The 21,885-nt window shown below is 30.0% G+C and overlaps 2 protein-coding genes across 2 annotated transcripts; both read left to right on the top strand.

Annotated features, from left to right (window-relative positions):
* Positions 1–6,195: 6,195 nt before the first annotated feature.
* Positions 6,196–7,554, top strand: LOC123262727 (interferon alpha-inducible protein 6-like). The gene is made up of 2 exons (XM_044725099.1): positions 6,196–6,627; positions 7,331–7,554. Exons 1-2 carry the CDS (start codon positions 6,394–6,396, stop codon positions 7,517–7,519), a joined length of 423 nt encoding a protein of 140 aa, XP_044581034.1. The 5' UTR covers positions 6,196–6,393; the 3' UTR covers positions 7,520–7,554.
* A 4,178-nt stretch (positions 7,555–11,732) lies between these two features.
* Positions 11,733–21,779, top strand: LOC123263244 (exonuclease 3'-5' domain-containing protein 2). The gene is made up of 7 exons (XM_044725846.1): positions 11,733–12,295; positions 13,730–13,871; positions 13,983–14,282; positions 17,442–17,563; positions 17,638–18,050; positions 20,143–20,513; positions 21,527–21,779. Exons 1-7 carry the CDS (start codon positions 12,033–12,035, stop codon positions 21,722–21,724), a joined length of 1,809 nt encoding a protein of 602 aa, XP_044581781.1. The 5' UTR covers positions 11,733–12,032; the 3' UTR covers positions 21,725–21,779.
* The last annotated feature ends 106 nt before the right edge of the window (positions 21,780–21,885 follow it).

Below are 21,885 nucleotides of genomic sequence, written 5' to 3' on the forward strand. Positions count from 1 at the left end.
ACTGTCATATCTCAAAAACTGTCAGCAAAATAAACTCAACTTTATATAGTTTAAAATTACGTAAAAATATTTATACTGTTGATATTAAAAAACTATTAGTCTCTGCAACTATTCTACCTTTAATTGATTACTGCTCTATAGTTTTGATGAATTCAACTTATGATAATGATTGCAAGCTACAGCGTGCTTTAAATTCAGCTGTTCGCTTTATTTATGGCTTAAAACGTGCTGAACATATTACCCCGTACAGACGTGAACTTGGTTGGCTGTCTATTAAAAGTCGTCGCATTTACTTTGCAGCATGTTATTTTTATAAGCTTTTAGTGACTGGTGAACCAAATTATTTACGAGAACTGTTCATTGATAATGATGATGTAAGGCGCTCAGAAAGATTGGCGGCTAAGAAAAATAATTTAAATTTTAAATTGCCTAATTATACAACAACACAATATGAAAACTCTTTTGTAATTACTGTTATACGATTATGGGAGGAGCTACCATCTGATATTACTGATTCCTCAAACTTAGATATTTTCAAAAATAAAATCTATGACTATTTATTTAAACTAGATATTTAATATTGTTCAGAACTCTCATGTAAACTGTTATTTAGTAAATTGGTTAAATCATGTATTATAAATCATGTATTTTATTACTTGATGAATAAGTTAAATCGTGTATTATAATTCTAATATTTATTTATATATTCTGTGTCTGATTTTTTACTTAATCTGTGTATTATTTTTCATCATCTTTTTAGTTAATATTGTATTTTATGTAGTTTTAACATATATATGTATAAATTTGCCATTCGGCCAATTAGGCCTTGGTATAAAATGAATAAATCTAATCTAATCTAATCTAATTATATCTGGTCAGATCTAATTATGTCGGACCAGATATGGGATTTGAGACATAATCAGATCTAGTCATATCTGATCAGATCTAAACAGTTATAACTATATCTGGGTTGAAAAATACATCAGACATAAAAAGATTTTATTATATCTGGCCACATATAACTATATTTGTTAACTATTAATAAATACTTATAAACTATTTTAATAAATATATTTTTCTCCCAAATAAATATTTATTAAATGTTAAAAAATATTTATTAAAATTTAATAAATTAAATAATTGTCTTCGAATAAATTAATTTGTTAATAGTTAATAAATCTTTCTATCAGCGTATATTAATAATTAATAATTTGAAAATTTGATAGGAAATTTTGTTCATAACGCAACGATCATGGATACGATTTGCATTACTTGTAGTTTTTTTTTTTTTTTTTTGGAAATAATTCTATATAATTATATAGGGCCATTTTTCATATATAATTATGTATGAGTATGCATAATTATATATAATCTTTTTCACGCGGGCAATTTAAAGATCTGACCAGATCTGATTATATCTGGCCACATCTCGTCAGATAGAGACAATTTAAAGGCTGATCTGGCCAGATCTAATCCGTTTTTCCCGGGGATTAATATCATTAATGATCATTTTTTTTCTTTTCAGCTAAAAGTGTATTTCTTTGCTATGATTTATTAGACTGTGGTGATGCCTGGCATTATCAATGTCATGAAAATAAGTGTATCTGTGCATCTCATCATATTTCTATTAATAATGCGACGTGTTACCCAATTTTAGGTGGAAACTGTTGGGACGAGCATCAATGCTTAACAAAAGATTCTGAATGTTTTGACTTTCACTGTCGATGCAAACATAATTTTATTCCTGTGTCAGATAACTCATGCATACCCAAGTAATTTTATAATAATTAATTTTAATAGGGGTGTGCGAATAGTGTTCGAATCGAATCGAATCGAATAGTACTATTCGATTCGAAATTCGAATCGAATATTCGAATAATTCGAATAGTTCGAATAATTCGAATAGTTCGAATAATTCGAATAGTTCGAATAATTCGAATAGTTCGAATAATTCGAATAGTTCGAATATTTCAAATAATTCAAACAGTCGTTTTCTGTCGATAAACTAACTAATTTTGGTGTAAAAATTAATTCGTTTTATTTTATTTTGCTGAATGGAGTCTTCATAATTATTTGATAGTAAAATCTGCTTATTATATTTGTCATAAATATTTCTTGGTGTATTCAGACCCCCTACTTCGGGACACCTCGCCATTTTGACATTTTTCCAGGAAAATTCGATTTTCTTTTAAATGAGATCTACACGGAAAGAAAATAGTACGAAAAATTACAATGATAACATCGTAATTTTTAGTATAGGACATTGCAGTGCGGGACCAGAACTCAAACATCGTAATTTATACGATGCAACATCGTAAATTTCTGTCACTCAAATTAAAAAGAAGTTAAGGTCACCGAAAAAATAATTCTGTATCATCCAGGAATCGAACCCGGTGTCCTCTTCGCCTCAAGTCCAAGGTTTATCCCCTCACGCTATCGGAGGGAATATCTAAAGTTTCTGTTCAGTCACATAATAAGACCCTCGATACAGTAGTTGGTCATCTTTCGGTGGTGGCGTCGCAAACTACTAGACTCTGTCTCTCTTTTATTAAAACATATAGTATGCGTCCTTATTCACTTGCTCTTACGGAAAAAAAATTTACTAAATAACATCGTAATTTTCAATAATTCAAATTGTATTCTGTAGACGGCAGCATCGTAAAAATCGAGATACTGAAAGTCTAGTCCTGGATTACGATGTTACTATAGTAATTTTTCATAGGATTTTTTTTCCGTGTACGACACGATGATTCAGACATTGAAAGACTGTAAAGGTCGCAGTGAAAAGCGACAACAATTAAAACGTCGCATAAGCTTTTTAATAAAAGATTTTATAGATATAATATTTATCATATTTGCAAAATATATAAAAGATTAGTGTAGGTATTCGAATGAAGAGTCTCGATAAGTGTAACATCAAGATGAGCTTACATAATTAAAAATATCATCAGTGAACAAAATACAACGTCATTTCTCAATTATTGACATTTTTTTAAGTGTAAGCTCATTCTAAAGTTAAGCTAGTCAAGACCTTCTATTTGACTACGCACACGAATTTTTTCATATTTTTTATATCTTTATATATATATATATATATATATATATATTTCTGGCTTGACCGATTCTAATGAAATTTTTTGTGTGTCTTCCGGTGGATTCCAGAATGGTTTAGATTCCCAATTCAGTCCACAGGAAACTGTTTATTTAATAGATTTTTTACTTATAAATTGTTGTTGACCTTGACTACCCACATGCACTTTTCATATATTTTATAAATATCATATATATAAGATATATGAAAAAATTCATGTGGGTACTTAAATGAAAGGTCTCGATGAGTATAATATCATAATGGACTTATATTTATGAAAATGTTAATAATTAACGAATTATAATGTATTTTGTTAACTAATGATGCTTTTAACGATATAAGCTTATTCCGATGTTAGGTGACTGCGTGGCCGAGCGGTTTAAGTCTTAAACTGCCGTACAGCAGTCGCTCAGGCGTGGGTTCGAGCCCTGGCAGTCGCAATTTGTCTGCGATTTTCAGGGGCTTGCTTCCTTGCCGACTGTACCTGCACCTGTGCTAATGGGCGGGGCACAGGCAAATGCGGGTACAGACTGTAAGTCGGCCACAGCCGCAAAACGGAGGGAATAGTAGGAGGGACGTAAAAAATCCCATATGTCGAGGCCTTGAAGGCTGACGCGTGAGGTCCTGCTGGAGAAGAGGAAAGAGGAAAGAAAACGGAGGAATAGCTACAGGATTATATAAGAGGTATAGCTACAGGAGGAAATAGCTACAGGAGTAGCTTGAAGGGGGCCTGGTAATACGAAGTAATGCTAACACGGTCCCGCAGTATCAGGTACATGAGAGGGGAGGGTTGTAGTGAGTAAAATCTCACACTACCGGCAACCAAATCATCAATATCTAGCCGGTGTCTTATGAAGATTTCCCTCCTCTCGCCCAAAAAAAAACAAAAAAAAAAAAAAGAACCTCATTCCGATGTTACACTCATTAAGAGCTTTCATTTGAGTACCTACATGCATTTTTGATATATTTTTCATATATACATATATGTAATATATATAAATATATAAAATATATGAAAAATTGATGTGGGTACTCAAATAAAAGGTCTCGATGAGTGAAATGTCGAGATGAGCTTATGTCTTTAAAAATATCATTAGTTGACAAGATACATTTAGGTAGATTTCATAGAAATCAGTCTTTTGCATTGGTCCTCATATCGGAATTTATTTTGTCGTAATATCTCTTAACTAGTCGAGTAAAGCTCAAAAATAACGTTAGTTAAAAAATTTATGTATGTATGTATATATATAATATATATACATATATATGTAATATAACGCGGGATGTTGCCGCGATTGCTTCTACAGTTCTTGACGGATCTAGATGAAATTTGTTACACATATTCTTTGGATAATAACCTTGAATGAGTTCGAAGATGAGCCAAATCCATCAATAAGTTTAGAAATGGCAGCTCTTCAAAATGATCAAAATAGTGAAAATCACGTTTTCGGTGACTTCATTGATGTATAACTTTTGATTGAAAAGAGATGGCTAATTTTTGATGAATTCATGTAAAAGCTCATGAAATTATCTTCAATTTAACGTTTATAACATTAACATTTTGACTATTTTTAGGTATTTTATCGAAGTTAAGAGTTCAATTAAACCGTTTTCAGGCAATATGTAATACAACCTACTTATGTACGTTAAAGTAAATTTCATTCCATGTCAAACGAAAGTTATTGAGATAAGATGATAATTCATTCTATGAAATCTACCTTCCATTTCGGGTGTGGCCGAATGGCGTCTTTTTTAAAATTTTCGCCATTTTGTTATTTATGAATAAATATTAATCTCCGTAAAAATATAAAAAAAATAAAGTTAGATATTTTTTGTGTTGCTCAAGAGTTTCCCGTGTAAAAAAAAAATTTCCTAAAAAGTTCCGGAATAGTTCCTGGTCCGGAACGTTCCTATGATAAGACAATCCGGAACATCCCCGGAATACTTCTGCAATGTTCTCGAAATAGTTCTGGAACATCCGTGGAACACTTCCGGAACATTTCCGGAAAATCTCCGGCAGATTTATAGAACATCGCTGGAATACTTCCAGAATAAATTAGGAATACTTCCGGAACATCTCCGGTACATTCCTGGAATATTCCCGAAATACTTCTGGAACAAATCGGGAATAGTTACAAAATATATCGGGAATACATCGGGGATATGTTTAAAATATTCCTGGAAAAACCCTCGAATGCTTCTGAAACATTTGCGGTAAACGTTTGGATTATGTCCCGGAAGTATTCCTAATTTATTCTCGAAGTATTCCAGCGATGTTTTATAAGTCTGTCGGAGATTTTCCGGAAATGTTCCGGAAGTGTTCCATGAATGATCCAGAACTATTTCGAGAATATTGCAAAAGTATTCCGGGGATGTTCCGGATTGTCTTATCATAGGAACGTTCCGGACCAGGAACTATTCCGGAACTTTTCAGGAAACTTTTTTTTTACACGGGATATTTGTTGAGCTGAATAAATTTTATATTAATATCTATAATAAGTTTCAGTGTAAAAAAATAATGAATATTGGCTTTTTTTAGCGCCGGAACAAGAATGACTCCATAAAAATAACAAAATTTGAATTTTTTTCCATTCTTTTAAATTTCTTCTTCATGATACTGAAATTAGTAGATATCTAACAATTCTTGGAATTTTTACAACTAATCAATTATTATAAAAAATTCATTTTTAAAAATTTGCACTTATAATTTATTTTAATTTCTAAAAGTCGAATTTTTTTGATAAATTTTTTTCAGCTACAAGGTAATCAGCCCATTAAGTTGAATGTACTTTCTTCATGAATTTAAATTGAATGATTCTATTTTGATTTATTCTTTTCTTTGATTTATTTCCGATTTCCAATGTATATATAATTAAATTATCCAACAAAAAGAAGAAATCCTATAATAAAATTGAGATGAAATGTATGTGAAACCAATCTATTCGTGATGTGATTGGTTGAAAATATTTATTCTCATTCTGATTGGTTGAAAGTGAATATAATATACATAAACGACACATAAATATATCATGACAATAAATATGAGGCGCGCGCTTGCGCACGCAAATTTGAATTCTAGTTTTCCGAAAAATCTCGTCGTAGTTCCCTTTCCAAAATGCGAAAGTCACTACGCATGCGTAGTTATGAAGGTCGATGTAAAGATAAACTCACAATCTCTTTTTCTATCAGTCATCTGTAATCTTGCGAGGGCATAAGCAATCTACAAAAATCAACACGTATTAAATATAAATAATAATTTTTACACTTGCATTTATATATTCTTACATATAAATTCAATAAAAATGGAGACTGAAGCTGATGGGTATCAATTGTGTCCTACGTGCGAAAAACCGCTAATAAATGAAGAAAACCTAAAACTACTGCGCATTAAATGGATTAAGTGGGGAGTGTGTGGTCTATTAATCACTGCTGCTGGTGGAGCAATCGGAGCTTGTGTGTTACCATTTTTGGGATTTGGATCTACTGGTGTAGCTGCAGGATCTTTCGCTGCAAGTTGGCAAGGACCCGCTGTGGCGGTCAGTTTAAACTGTTCATTTTTTTATAATATTAAAATTGAGAATGAAAATTAAGTTAGCTGACATCTAAAAATTTTTAGAATTTTTTTTAACTGAAAAAATTACTACAAAAAATAAAAAAAAATTTTCATTTGTAAAAAACTACAAATGCAATTTGTAAAAATATTATTCAGTTCTAATTAAATAATTAAAAATAAAATAAAAAATTAAAAACGTCGGCTTAAATTGATAATACTAAAGTTAGCCAACATAGTTAATTTTTTAAGTTCTTTTTTAATTACTAAATTTGAACTAAATAATATTTTTAAAAAATTGTACTTATAGTTTTTCATGTTTTTTACAAATAAAATTTTGAAAAAAATTTTTTTGTAATAATTTTTTTATTAAAAAAAATTCGAAAAATCTAGAGTCGGCTAAATTAATTTTCATTCTAAATTGAGAGACATCTGATAATTTTTATAAATTTTTTAACTAATAAATTATGACAAGAAAAATTTATTTAAAAAATTTCATCTTTAGAGGCTTAAAAAAATTATAAATGCAATTTTTTAAAAATAATTTTCTAGACCTAATTTAACATTCATAAAAAGTCAAAAAATTATCAAGCGTCTGTTAATTTAAATGTCATGATTTTTTATAAATAAAATAACTTCAGCTGTCTTATTAATTTATAATTACAAAATAATTAATTGGATTTTTACAGGCTGGATCAGTGTTCGCTATATGTCAGTCATTGGGAGCCACCGGGTTAGGAATTTTATTGTTCGGAGCAACTGGATCGGTGATTGGTGGAGTTGGTGCTCTTGGATTGATCCATAAATATCGAGAAAAATTCGACTGGTGCTGTTGTGATAATGATTCCGTATCAATTTCTTGTAATAATAATTCTTAAAAAATGTTTTTTATAATAAAAATTGATTAATGAGACAAATGTACATCATACTTACACAAATACCACTAGTGAAGATGATATAATGATTTGTAAGTAGTTGTAATAGTGTATCATGATATCTTAGCGAGCACGTCCGAGTGATAGCGGTTGCCGTATCAAAGAGTTGATTGATGATCATAAGGTCGTACACCTCTCTCCTTCCTCCCACTTTTCCAGCTTTTATAACCGTAAATGGTGACTAATAAATGATAAGTATAAAAACGGATAATCGGGCAAGTCATCCTTGGAATTTCCTACTATTTATATAATCTAAAAACGCGCGAAATATTCAACAGAATGGCCGGAATGGGACGCTAAAGTTTATAATTGCGTTTCTTACGAAACTACACTGGAAAAAAATTGAATTAAATATTGACCAAGCAGCATAAAAACTTGATTTAACCCTTCAGCACTCTCGCTATGAGATTTTCTCTCACGCTCATCAATAACTCAAATTTTCTTTCAAATTTCAAATGGAATGACTATGTGATTTTTTTTCTATCTGTCAAAAAATTAATATTATTTCAGATTACAATATTATTATTTTAATTTTTCTATACTATAAAAAAATAAAATAAATTTTATTAACTCTGTGAGATATTTTCTCATCGCAATAGTAAAGTAGGGGGGTCAAAATTAAAAAAATCGGGTCTGATCGGTACAGTTCGGAGGTTCCCGTAAGAGTGCATTTGTGTTTGGATGTATTATTATTAAATATTATTTTTAAATAAGTCAATTTTTTTTTTGTTTTAAGAAATTTATTTAAAGGGACTATAAGCATGCGTGCGCTTCCACATAAGGCGTGAGAGTTTTTCTCATCGCGCGAGTAATGATAGTAAATCGTTTTGCGAGAGTGCTGAAGGGTTAAAAAAATCTAGTAATTTAATTTTATCTTCAGGAAGTAATGATCAATTTTTAATTAAGGTAAAAGACCCAATACCGGAACGACGAAGGGTACATGACTGGTTTTTATTACTTAGAAAATATTCAAATGGTTCATTAGTAATAATAATTCATCCAATCATATAGAATAAACATGTAGTTACACGAAAATAATTAAATTTATCAATTTTGTCGAGAAACAGAAATTTGCTTTTGTTCTTCAAATTAAAATTTACGAATATTTGAAGCAATTTTTATAATAAAATTACTTTCTGTATTAAATGTTATTTCGCAAAAACTTTTGTTGTTGTGCTTGATGTAAACAATCAACACAGTATATCGTAAATGTCAATAAATAATATCAATATAGCTGACTGTTCCGATACTGGGTATTAGCTTATTTTGGTTGTACCAATAGACGAACAGTAAATCTTAAATAACAATAGGGTCTTTTTTGTATTATCAATTAATTGCATCGAATTCTGAGTATTTGTATTAATACATAAAAAAAAAATTTTAGTGAAAAGTATTTCCATTAGGTTTCTATGAGCTTAAGATCATCGAGCGATTTCTTAGCAAAACCATTAAGAGACCTTGATAAGTCAGAAATCTAAGACTATTGACATCATTAACATTTTTTAACTTCCCGCTAAGAAAATTGAAAATTTTCAAAAATCGGGAAGTTATTGGTTTTACCCCGTTTTTCGAAAATCGAGTTTTCATCAGATCTCGACGTTTTGAGGTCCTAGGAAGCTTTCCTGACTATTCCCGCGAGGATGTCACTATGTCTGTATGTATGTATGTATGTATGTATGTATGTATGTATGTATGTATGTATGTATGTGTGTGTGTGTGTGTGTGTTTTTTTTTTTTTGTTTTAAGGGGGGGGGGAATCCTTTTTACGGATTCTATGCATAGTTGTTTGGCCTGGATATGTGGCGACTCGACGCAGTGTCATACTAAAACTCGACGCTAGCGCCCCTACCCACTAAACCCTAAACCCCTTTTCCTCTTTCCCCTAATCCCTCATGGAAACCGCCGTTAGGCATTACTTCGTGAGGGGAGGATCTAGCTACTGCTCTTTCTTCTTGTAGCTAAGGTGTTATTTTACCTTTCTTCTAGTTGTTGTCATTTGCTCTTCTTCTTTCGATGGAACGCAAGTCTATAAGGACTTCTGTTGCAAATGTGCTGATGGCGTTCCAGGAGGCTCTTGATGACAACATTGCTTCTACTATTGTCTCTGGTTGGATTTTCTTCTTTAGGATCATCTCCAGCTCATCTCGCTGTGGGTAAAATCGTGGGCACTCAAAGAAAACGTGCTCCGCGTCTTCATTGATTCCTGGGCAGGACGGGCACTCCGGTGAATCATCATGCTTGAAGCGGTAAAGATACGTCCGAAAACATCCATCTCCTGACAACAACTGCGTCAGGTAGTAATTGACCTCGCCATGACTTCGGTTTAGCCAAACGTCGATCTTCGGTATGAGACGGTGTGTCCATCTCCCTGTTGTCGCGGCGTCCCACTGCGATTGCCATCGTGCGATGCTGTTCTGCCGTTCTTCAGCTCTGAGTTCCTCGGCACTTTGTGTGGTTGTCCTCTTTCGTTGGTAAAGGTTCCGTCTTTCCTCAACTAGGACTCTGAGCGGCAAAGTTCCGGAAATGACACACACTGCTTCCTCTGATATTGTTCGAAAGGCGCTTGCAACTCGTAGGGCACTCATACGATATATTGGTCCAGCTTTTCTCCATCAATCTTGCACCTCTAGTGCGTCAGCCCAAATTGATATTCCGTAGGTGAGCACCGATGTGACTACTGATGACAATAGTAGCCTCCTGCTCTGCTTTGGGCCTCCGACGTTCGGCATCAATCGTGCGAGACTAGCTCTCACTACTGACGCTTTCGTTGAGTCGGGCATCAAGCATCACTCCCAGATATCGTATATGAGGTTGTGATGTGATTTCTCGGTCACCGACATTTATCTTAATTGTTTCAACTTCTTTTCGGCTGGTAATAAGCACTGCTTCGGTCTTCTGCTTGGCCAGTTGTAGGTTCACTGTATCCATCCACTGGTTGATCTTCTCAAAAGTGATGTCAAACAGATGTTGAATCTCGTCGAGGTGTTTGGCGACGATCACTCACTCAGGAGCCCGTCATACATGATATTCCACAGAAGTGGACCAAGAACAGAGCCCTGTGGCACACCACCGGTTATATCATACTCTTTCGGACCATTCTTTGTATCGTATTTCAGCACTCTATCTGTAAAATAGCTAATCACTAGTCTGCGAAGATATGTTGGCACGTTCTTCTCGTCGAGAGCTTGCATGATGCAGTCCCAATTAGCGGAATTGAAAGCATTTTTGATGTCCAAGGCAGCCACCAGGCAGTACTTCTTCGTTCCACCCTTCCATCTAGTTCCTGCGATTGCCTCTTTGGCCGTATTAACAACCAGGTTGATCGCGTCCAGGGTTGATCGTCCTTTCAATGATTATGTATGATCATATATAATTGTATATAATTATATATGTGATTCCATATATAATCATATATGATTATATACAATTATATATAATTATATAGAAACATTTTTTCTCGGGAAGACAAAAATCTTGGCCTTAAGTTATCACTAATTTTTGTCAGAAGAATCATTTTAATAATTGAAATAATACTCTGGTCAACAATTGGTGTTGTAAATTGTCCAATGTACCTAATATTAGTATGACTTTGGTCATTGATTTAAATGTGAGTACTAAAGATAATATTGTATCAGAATACAGAACAGCTAACAAAAATACTGAAATTATTAACATGTCAGTGAATAGATTACCTAATGTCGAAACTATTATAGATTAAAAATAAAACGTATTTATAAGTCTAGTAAGCATAATACAACTGGTCAGTATTAGGAACATAGGCAGTCAATATTTAGTGCGCAATTGTCAATATTCGGTGCAATTGGCTGTAACGTTAATTATTACAATTAAATGTTTATTATTATGTATTTTATAAACCCAAGTATTATAGTTTGTAAGTTAAAACTATAAATAAAACATAACATTCAAAACAGGTCATAAACTTTTCCAATAAATTTACAAATAATGTATTTATGTTCATTTTATGCTCATTTTAAACTGGTCGATATTTAGAGCCTTTATTTTAAGTAATTTATTCAAATTTTGAATTTTAAATTTTTCCCGCTAAAAATTTAAACTTCCCGCCATCTACTAAAACCTCAGCAAACTATTTTCTGCAATAACAATAATAATTATTCATACATTTTTTCTCAGTCGCGTTAGCTACTTAGTAGAAGCATGTAACATTTCAATATTTTTCCATAAAAAATTTTTCAATTTGTAAATTAATTTTCAATAATTTCAATTATGTAAACATAAATCTTAAAATTAACAATTTAAACTATAAATAAATTCAAAAATTAAATTGTAGCAACGCGGCTGCTCAATAAATTATTCAGTATAAACAAATTTAACCTCATCCTTGCGATAGTGCCGCTAATTATTATTAACTTTAATTAAATTATTATTTACAAAATATTTATTTATATAATCAACATTTATTTAAGTAAAATTAAAGATGATTCTTGAGTGCATTACGGTCGGTATTCTTTTTCTCGCAACTAAATACCGAGATAATGTTGTCTCAGGTATAAAAAGTTTGTGTAAAAAAAATAAAAGCAAGTCGGATTATTCTGATAAAAATAATAATGTAAACGATAATGGTGATGATAATTACAAATACAGTAATAATGAGGCTCTGGTACCGGCATTGTCATTCAATAATATAATCTTGGCTGATAATCCTCAAAAATGCGATTACGCCGTAGAACGTCTTCGCAGGTTTGTTTTATACCATATATATTATTATTATTTTTATTATTATCATTATTATTACTAACGGGGAATTTCGCGGTTTTAATAATAATAATAAATTCAAAAAATCTTGATATTGTCATTATTATTTCTTTTAATTACAATCGCGGTTTATTTTGTTCATTTTATAAAAAAAAAAAAAATAACAGTAATAATAATATCAAAATTTTTTGAATTTATTATTATTATTATTATTATTTTTTACGAAGATCGGTGTTTTTACTAATTAAAGAGTTCTATATTTCAAAGCCATTATATAGACTAATTTTAAATTTTACATTAAATTTTTATTTATTAAATTTCTTTTCACCACTTTTATTGTTGGTATGAGCACTCAATACCATCTTCGGGTGAATATATCTAATAATTAAAAATTTTTTTTTAATTAAGATTAAGCAAAGAAGTTAATTTTTTACTCAGTGAAACTTTTTTCGGTCACCGAAAAAATAACTTGGAAAATTCTCAGACCAAGAATCGAACTCGGAAGTGGTGAAAATAAATTTAATAAATAAAAATTTAAAATTAGTCTAACATCAATTTGGATCGGGGATAATAATAATGGCTTTGAAATATAGAACTCTTTAATTATTATTATTATTATCATTATTATTAATATTAATATTATTACTATCATTTCTAGGTTTTAATCTCAAGAACATAAAAATTTCATTTAAATTGAATCATTAGATTCAGAAATCTTAAAAAAAATTACTGTTTTGATTTCGAGAGTCAATACAGTCTAAAAAATTCATTTACATAATTTTTAAAAATAAGAAATTTAATTTAATTTTACAACATCGATAATAATAATAATAAAAATAAGATTAATTAATTGATCAATCTATTATTATTATTATATTTTTTTTTATAATTACTGTATTTTAATCTAGAGAATATGTCAAAATTTATAACAGTGAAATTGAGAGACACCTGATAATTTTTAGAATTTTTTTAACAACTTAATTATAACAAGAAAAATTTATTTTAAAAATTCCATCTATAAAAGCTCAAAAAAATTGTACATTAGGGTGATTTAAAAAATAAAAATAATTTTTTTTCTTCCAAACAGGCTTAAAAGTTTTATTTTGGTGTAAAAAGACACCAGTTAAGATTTGAGCTTTTAATATTAATATTAAGATAGTCCTCACCATATTAAGATAGTCACTATCAAAAAATTATGATTTCTTCAGCTAAGAAATAAAATTGTTTAAAATTAAAAAAAAATTAATTTTTTATTACAACATTGTTCATATTTTTCAAAAAAAAAAAAAATTTTTTTACGACAAAAATGAAAAAAAAAATCAAATTTTATAGTAATGATAATAATTTTGAAATAATCAAATCAAATTTTGATTATTATTATTAAATTATTCAATTAATTCCTTTATTTTTCTTTCTCAGTGATTTGACGGATGGAGTGCTGGGATTTGATTGCGAATGGGTAAATGAAGGTCCAGTGTCTCTAGTTCAATTAGCAACAAATAATGGCACTGCTGCAGTGTTCCGTATTGGCAAAATGGGACACGTTCCATTGCAATTACAAGTACTTATTAAAATAATTTTTTTTACTTAGCTATTAATCATTTACTAACCAAAATATTGTTGTAAATAATTAATTATAAATCATTATTAATTAATTATAAATTATTCATAGGAATTACTATCAAACAATGCAATAATAAAAGTTGGAGTTGGCGCTTACGACGACGGTAGAAAAATTCTTTCGTCGTACAATTGCGTAGTATTGGGCACCCTGGATCTCCGGTTGCTAGCTGAGCGTCTTTCTGTTACCAGCCGTCAGAGTTTAGCAGCTCTGAGTCTTCAATATTTAGACTATGAAATGGAGAAACTCGCAGATATAAGGTGCAGCAACTGGGACGCCGACCAGCTTGATAATGATCAGATTCAATACGCAGCTACTGATGCTATTATTTCTGTTTTTGTTTATCACGAGGTATTAAATTTTATCATTATTATTATTAATAATAATATCGTTGATGAAAAATGAATCATAATAATAACAATTATAAATTTACTAAATTGTTTCCATAATAGCTAATTTTATTCAATTTCTGGTGACTAAATCAAAAGAAACTTATAAAATTAATTAAAATTACAAAAATAATTATTTTAATTGACGATTAAATAAAATTAATTGAAATAATAAAAAATAATTATTTTAATAAAAAATCATTATTAAATTTCAATGTTGAGACATATCAAAATTTCATAAAAATCGAATCAGTAAATTCTGAGATGTTGATAAAGAATAATTGCATTGATTTTGACAATCAATGCAGCTTTAAAATGTCAATTATTATAGTTACTGTTAAAAACTCTTAATTAGAACCTTGGTGCTGTATAAGTGACAAATTGTACGAGGATTGCTAAATAATAGCTACATTGATTCTGAGCATTAATGTAGTTTAAAATCTTCTATTGTGCAAGAGAGATTCTTTCTATAAATTTTAATGCGATATAACTGATAAATATTAATGGTTACAAGAAAAAATCGTATTGCATTGATTTTTAGTGTCAATGCACTAAAATTGTCAATTGTCGTACGGAAGAACTTCTAATAAGAATTTTGATGCGATATTACTAATCCACAGATTCGGTAGAATCTGGCGCCAAGTTCCGTTCAAATCCGTTGTAAACGGAGCGCCAGACTACCGACTGTGTTTACTGTAAGCAGAACGGTATTTCGAGGTTGCAAAATTTTATTTAATTATATGGTTCTCCTTTTTCCAAAATAATATATTATAAAAGTAATTTATACTTTATTTTACTGATATTAATTAATTATAATCAATTATAACACTTAATTCACTTAAAATTATTAAATTTTATCAGCACAAACTATAGTAAGCCCAGAAATTTCGATCCTGACTTTTTTTCGATGGGGAATATCAGCGCCACAGACTAGATAAAATAAAAATGTGTAGTAATCCTTCCTATAGACACGCAACTACAGTAAAAAGTGATTCATAGCTTGCATCTATGGCCGCCAGGGTGCACTGGAATTACATCTACATAAACTGTAGCTTTAAGGGGATAGTTTGCAGTAAAAATGCAGTCAACACGAGATTTAAGTTGTTATCAATTGTAAATTTTCATTATAATTACAAAAATAATAAAATCCGAAAAAAAACAGTTTAACTGTAAAAAAGTCGAACAACGTCCACGTTCATAAGACTATTAGGAAAAAAAATTTCTTTTTTCTTTACAAAAAGATACAAAATAAAAAATTAAAAATCCGAGTAACCGATATGATTGTTTATGATTTTCGGAAATTAAAAAATTTTTTGTAAATTTAAAAATTAAAAAAAAATTTTAGAACGTACTTGGTGTGCGTCATTGTGTATTTCAATTTTTTCAAAGTCCTAGTAAATAGATTTTACGAATTTCATTAAAAGTAAAATATTTTGCAACCGCGCACACTAAATACGTTCTAAAATTTTTTTTTTAATTTTTAAATTTACAATAAAATTTTTTTTAATTTCCGAAAATCATAAACAATCATATCGGTTACTCGGATTTTTTAATTTTTTTATTTTGTATCTTTTTGTAAAGAAAAAAAAAATTTTTTTTCCTAATAGTCTTATGAACGTGGACTTGGTGCGACTTTTTTACAGTGAAACTGTTTTTGTTCGGATATACATTATTAGGATTACTAAAAATATTTTAAAAAATTATATTACATTGATTTTGAATGTCAATGCAGTTAAAATCGTATTTTATCGTATAAAGGGACTTTCAATGTAATATTACTAGAAATAGGTAAAAAAAAGTTTGGAAAATCCAGAAGTGTACGCCTCATAACGCTCATTCATTTTTTAAGAAAAAAATTAATTGTGTAATTAATTAAAAAAAAAAAATTATAATTAAGTAATTTCTTACAGACTATTTTTTATTTTTTTTTTTTACTATCAGCGCCCTTTTTTCTTGTTATATGCGCACGCAGTCTAAAAAAAAATCTAGCTTGATCAAGTGGTGCCGTAGTTTTCACGTGACAAATAAAAAAAGTTTGTTTGGCTTTGTACGGTTGTATCGTAGTGAATTTTAATAAAAATTCAATTAAAAAAAAATACGTAAACTAGGCCAGTGATATGAAATACGGACCCAGTACATCGAATTCTTAAACTAATAAAAAAAGTCCGGTCTTGCAATATCAATTTGTTCGGGACATCTGGACGTCCACGTAAAATTTTTTTCACAACGTTTTTTTTTTTTCAAAATAGCAACATGAAATGATTTTAGAAAGTAAAAGATGGTTTAATTTAAGTGTTTTTTTGGCGTACATCTTCTTATATCATTGTATAAGTGTAATATGGTTGTGATAGAGGTATTTAAAGATCACAAAATTGCTTGACCTTGACGAGTCGAGTATAAAGCACAACCTCACGCGCTTCGCGCTATGAGGCGTGCAAAATTGTATTGCATCGACACTGAGCGTCAATGCACTAAATGATGGTCAAATAAGTAGTACGTAGGGGAACTTTCAATTAGAATTTTGGTGTGATATTACTGAAATGTTACCAAGGTTAATAAAATTGAAAAAATGGATTACATTGATTTTGAATATCAATGCAGTCCGAAATCTTTCTTTATCGTTCTAGGGAACCTTTAATTGGAATTTTTATGTACTATTACTAATGAACACTATTAAAGTTACCCAAAATATTGAAGAAAAAATTATATTACATTGATTTTCAATGTCAATGCAGTCAAAATCGTATTTTATCGTATAAAAAGACTTTTAATATGAATTCTAAGGCGCGCAGTAGCCCTATCGGATCCGGCCTTTGCTTACCAAAGCATTGGACCGGGTTCGAGTCCGGCGTACACCAATGAATATTTTAAATATTTAAGTGTATTGTTCTGCTCAGCCCAAAAAATAAAAACGAGTTCCAATCTCAAAATTTACCCCCTACCGTAGTCGCTCATGACCTTAGTAGTTTATGCGACTTTAAACAAATTAAAAAAAAATAAAAATATGAATTCTAATGCAATAATATTGATTATTGACTAAAATACAATAATTATTAATATAATTAATTTCAGTGTTAGCATTATATATATTGTTCCAATTATATAATTTTTCATGTTACAGATCATGAAAGAAGCCGACAAAAGAAAGTCAACTTGGAGTAAGATTGTTTTATTCATAAAAAAAAATTGGTCCAGAAATTCATACGTTTTGCACGATATTCCCAAGGATACTATCGACATCAGGTGAGTAATTAATGCAATTCAATCGTCAACAATTAATTTACATATTGCCTAATTTAATATAAAATTTTTGAAAGGTATCGAGGGCCAAGTAAGAAAATAAAATCGATCAATGCTCCAACAGCTGACAGTGAACGTTCAAAAAAATTGAACAATTACAACATTAATTACGAGAACAGCAATCGAGCGAACGTACTGACCCGCAAGGAACCGTTGTATCACAATTGCTATCTAGAGGCCCCAGATGGCGAGACACTCTGCACCTGCGACAGGAAAAAAGTCGAGTGGTACCTGATGAAAGAATTGGGGGTTAAGGTCAAGGACGACCCGCTGACCATCAGGCTAAAGTTTGAACCCTCCGGGCGAGCTTTGGGCCAGGTTGGAGAGTACTACACCCAGGTTAAGCTCAACCAATGCGTTGTCTGTGGTGCTGAGGACAAGTTTATTAAGAAAAACGTTGTACCGAGAGAGTACCGCAAATATTTTCCATGTTGGTATTTTAAAAAATTTTTTTTTTAATTATAGTAATTTTTAATTTCAGGTAAAAGCACCAATTATTGACACGGCTCCAATTATTGAGACCCTACACTGATAGAAATTTTAACTTGATTCAAGAGCAGAAGTCTTGAACCAAGAACACCAATTGGAAGAAAATGAATTTCTTGAGCCAAGTTAATTCATTTTCTTCCAATTGGTGTTCTTGGTTCAAGATTTTTGCTCTTGAGTCAAGTTAAGATTTTTATCAGTGTACTTAAAAATTTATTTAATTTTTTTGGGCGTTAATAACAATTGTGGGTTTTTAATGCAATCTTTGGAATTAAAATAATTTTTATAAAATTAATTGTTGGGTTAAATGCAAAATATTTATTGATAAAAGAAAAAAGGTTAGCTCGATTTTTTTGAAACAACTCCTCAGTGTCTGATTCATAACCTATTTTGGTTAGACAACTACTATTTTAAAAGCCTCTTTTTAGTAGATTTTATAAAAATCCAACTATTGCAGCCGTCCTCATGGCGCAACTTTAAAAAAATTTAGTCGTTTTCCGACTTAGTTTGTCGAGCTGAGTCAGAAAATTTATATAGTTCAAAAGTTTATATATGTATGTATTTATATATATATATATACGATATAACGCGGCTTGTCAGCACGATAGCGTTTTCAATTTATAACCGATTCTTCTCAAACTCAACATGCTTTATCTATCGATTAAGACCAAGGTTAAGTTCGAAGATGAGCTTAATCGGGCGAGTAATTTGGAAATGACTGGATTTTGAAATTTTGAAAATCGTAAAAATTGATGTTTTTACTGCTTCAACTTGATATAATTACTGATCGAGACAAGATATCAAAATTCGGTAAAATGCATCGTAAAGCTCTTTTAATAAGCTTCAATTTCCACTACTCAGAAGTGGTAATAACCTCAATATTACTCCTTTTAGAGTTCGTTTAATAAAACAGTTTTACTGTTGCAGCCGTTTTAGAATTATTGTCTGCATCACAGCTTAATCATGATGTAGATTCAATAATTACGATAATGATTAGTCTTTCGTGTAATGTTTTCAGGTAATTCGTCAGTAAATATGTCACAAATTAGTTCTATATATTGTTTTCTTCAATTAAAATTTTATCCGGTTTCAAACATCTGATTGATTTGCAAATTGTTGTTCCTAAGCAGTTATTTAAAATTTGGTCATTTATAATTCAAATTTTATAATCTTTGCAATTCTTTGAGAAACTTATTCTTCAAAAGTTAATTTTTTTTCCAAAATTTGTTCTAAATAGTTTTAAATTTATTATTGAATTTTGTTTTTAATTCATAAATTAAGTTATACATTATTAGTGTTATTATATTATTTTATTAAAAATCAATTTTCTTTATTTGAAAAATCTACTTCCATTTCGGCTGCCGAATGGCCTTTTTTAATTATTTTATTCATCTATTCACATTAAACTTTGTTTGTTTATAAATAAAATAAATATCGAACAATTAACAATATTATATAATATTTACAATCTATTTAATGGTTATCAATTTTAAAATAATGGCTCTCAACAATTGGTAGATAAAATACATATATGTTTAGTAGGATCTGTTATTTACAGGTTAGGTTTAAACAGCGCCTTTAACCTAACTTTTTAGACCCCAACAAAATACGTCAGCAAGCTTTGAAGCAACTTAAAATATAAAACATTTTATTTTATCAAAAATTTTCTTAATTATCGCTATCACTAATTAAAACTTTATCTTTTTATTTTTATTTAATAAATTTATTTTTAAAATCTTTATGAATTTTTTGCATGATAAATAATAAATGAATATTAATTTAATATAGTTGAGTATATTGTATGGGTGCAAATAATTAGCGCAGGTACTTGTCACTAATTCGATCAGCTGATTGTTGTCAGGCTGTCAATAATTGGTGTGTCGTCCGGGTAATTGACTTTATCAATATAAATAAATAATTAAATTAGATAAATTCCTATAAAAAAAGCTTGAATTTTCTATTGAAAAAACGAATTCATAAAACCATCTTAATTCTAAATATGGAAGAAAAAAATTAATAAAATCTTGTGTTTTTAGTGGTCATGAAATCTCACCAGTCACACGATGTCCTTCTTCTTTGCCCGAGGTGTCACGAAATCAGCAACAGGAGCGACCTCGCGATGAGACAGTCATTAGCTAAAATGTGCAACGCGCCTCTGTCAAAGCCGTTGACACTTAGGAATGACCAGTACCATCGCAAGCGCGAACTTATGTCCGCCGTCAAGGTTCTGAGAGACAACAATCCTTCGATTCCGCGTCACCGAAGAAAAGAACTGGAGTCACGAGTCCTAGAATTCACTGGACACGATAAAATAACGCCTGAGGTCACTGATATTGTTCATCAGAAACTTATGAGAGATAATACCTCATCTATTCATCAAGTTTCTAAACCTCTTCATGGCCTCAAGGTTTGTTTCAATTGAAATTTTTATTTAATTTAATTAATTTTCAAAAAACAAATTTTTTTTCTGCTTTAATTTTCATTAGTTTAGTTTGATATAAAAAACACTTTATTTGCATTTTTATATCATTTTTTGACAAAAAAATGGTAAAAATCTTCTGATTAGCTGCCGAGTACTGCCGAATATAGTCGGTGAGACCCGAATAGTTACAAAAGTTAATGAATGGACCCGACTGGCAACATAACCTTAGAAAAATAGAACAAAGCTTCGTTTTTCTGTTTTATAATTATTTTTATGATTAATTTTCTTACAATTTAAAATTTTTTTTTAACTAATATCTTGTAATTAATTTAACAAACTATTAAAACAAAATTTTTTTTCTTCTTAATGTTCGCTAGTTGGATATAAAAAACACTTTGTTTGCATTTTAATATTTTTTGACAAAAAAAATGGCAGAAATCTTCTGATTGGTTGTCGAGTACTACCAAATATAGTCAGTGGGACCCGAGCAGTTACGAAAATTAACGAATGATCTCGACCGGCAACATAACCTTAGAAAAATAGAACAAAGCTTCGTTTTTCTGGTTTATAATTATTTTTATGATTAATTTTCTTAAAACCATGTTTTAAAATAACTTTTAATTGCTTATTTTTGTTTTCATGACAGACTTACAATTTAAAAATTTTTTTCAATTAATTTAACAAATTGTTAAAATAAAATTCTTTTTCTTCTTTAATATTCATTAGTTTGACATAAAAAACACTTTGTTCACATTCTGACATCATTGTTTGAAAAAAAAAAAAATGGTAGAAATCTTCTGATTGGTTGCCGAGTACTGCCGGGTATAGTCGGTGAGACCCGAATAATTATGAAAGTTAACGAATAGACCCGACCGGCAACATAACCTTATAAAAACGAAAAAAAGCTTTGTTTTCTATTTTAAAATTGTTCTTAAGATTAATTTTTTTCAAATTATGCTTTGATACAATTTTTAATTTATTATTTATATTTTTTTTAGGTTGTAGAATATTTCACAAAGTCAGAAAAAGGTCTAGTGGAGCTGGAGCGTCTGTGGCGGGAGCATTTTTTAAAAACAATGAAACCTAAGTACTTACCGAAATTATGGTCAGTGCACCACAATCAAGAGAGGTTAGAGATTCGTGTAGATCAAAATCGAATCGAGCCTCAAGATGCCAAACTCGCTGGGCTTCGATAGTAATTTCAATTATTATTCATAAATTGTATATAAAATTATAAAAAAAATTAATTATTTATTTTAGAAATTTAAAAAATATTGTAAATTATATTTCATATATTAAACAATATTGATTTAATATATTAAATTATTAATATTTAAAAAAAAATGTAAATTTAATT

The sequence above is a fragment of the Cotesia glomerata genome, linkage group LG4 (genome assembly GCF_020080835.1).
Source record: "Cotesia glomerata isolate CgM1 linkage group LG4, MPM_Cglom_v2.3, whole genome shotgun sequence".
NCBI classification, from domain to species: Eukaryota; Metazoa; Arthropoda; class Insecta; order Hymenoptera; family Braconidae; genus Cotesia; species Cotesia glomerata.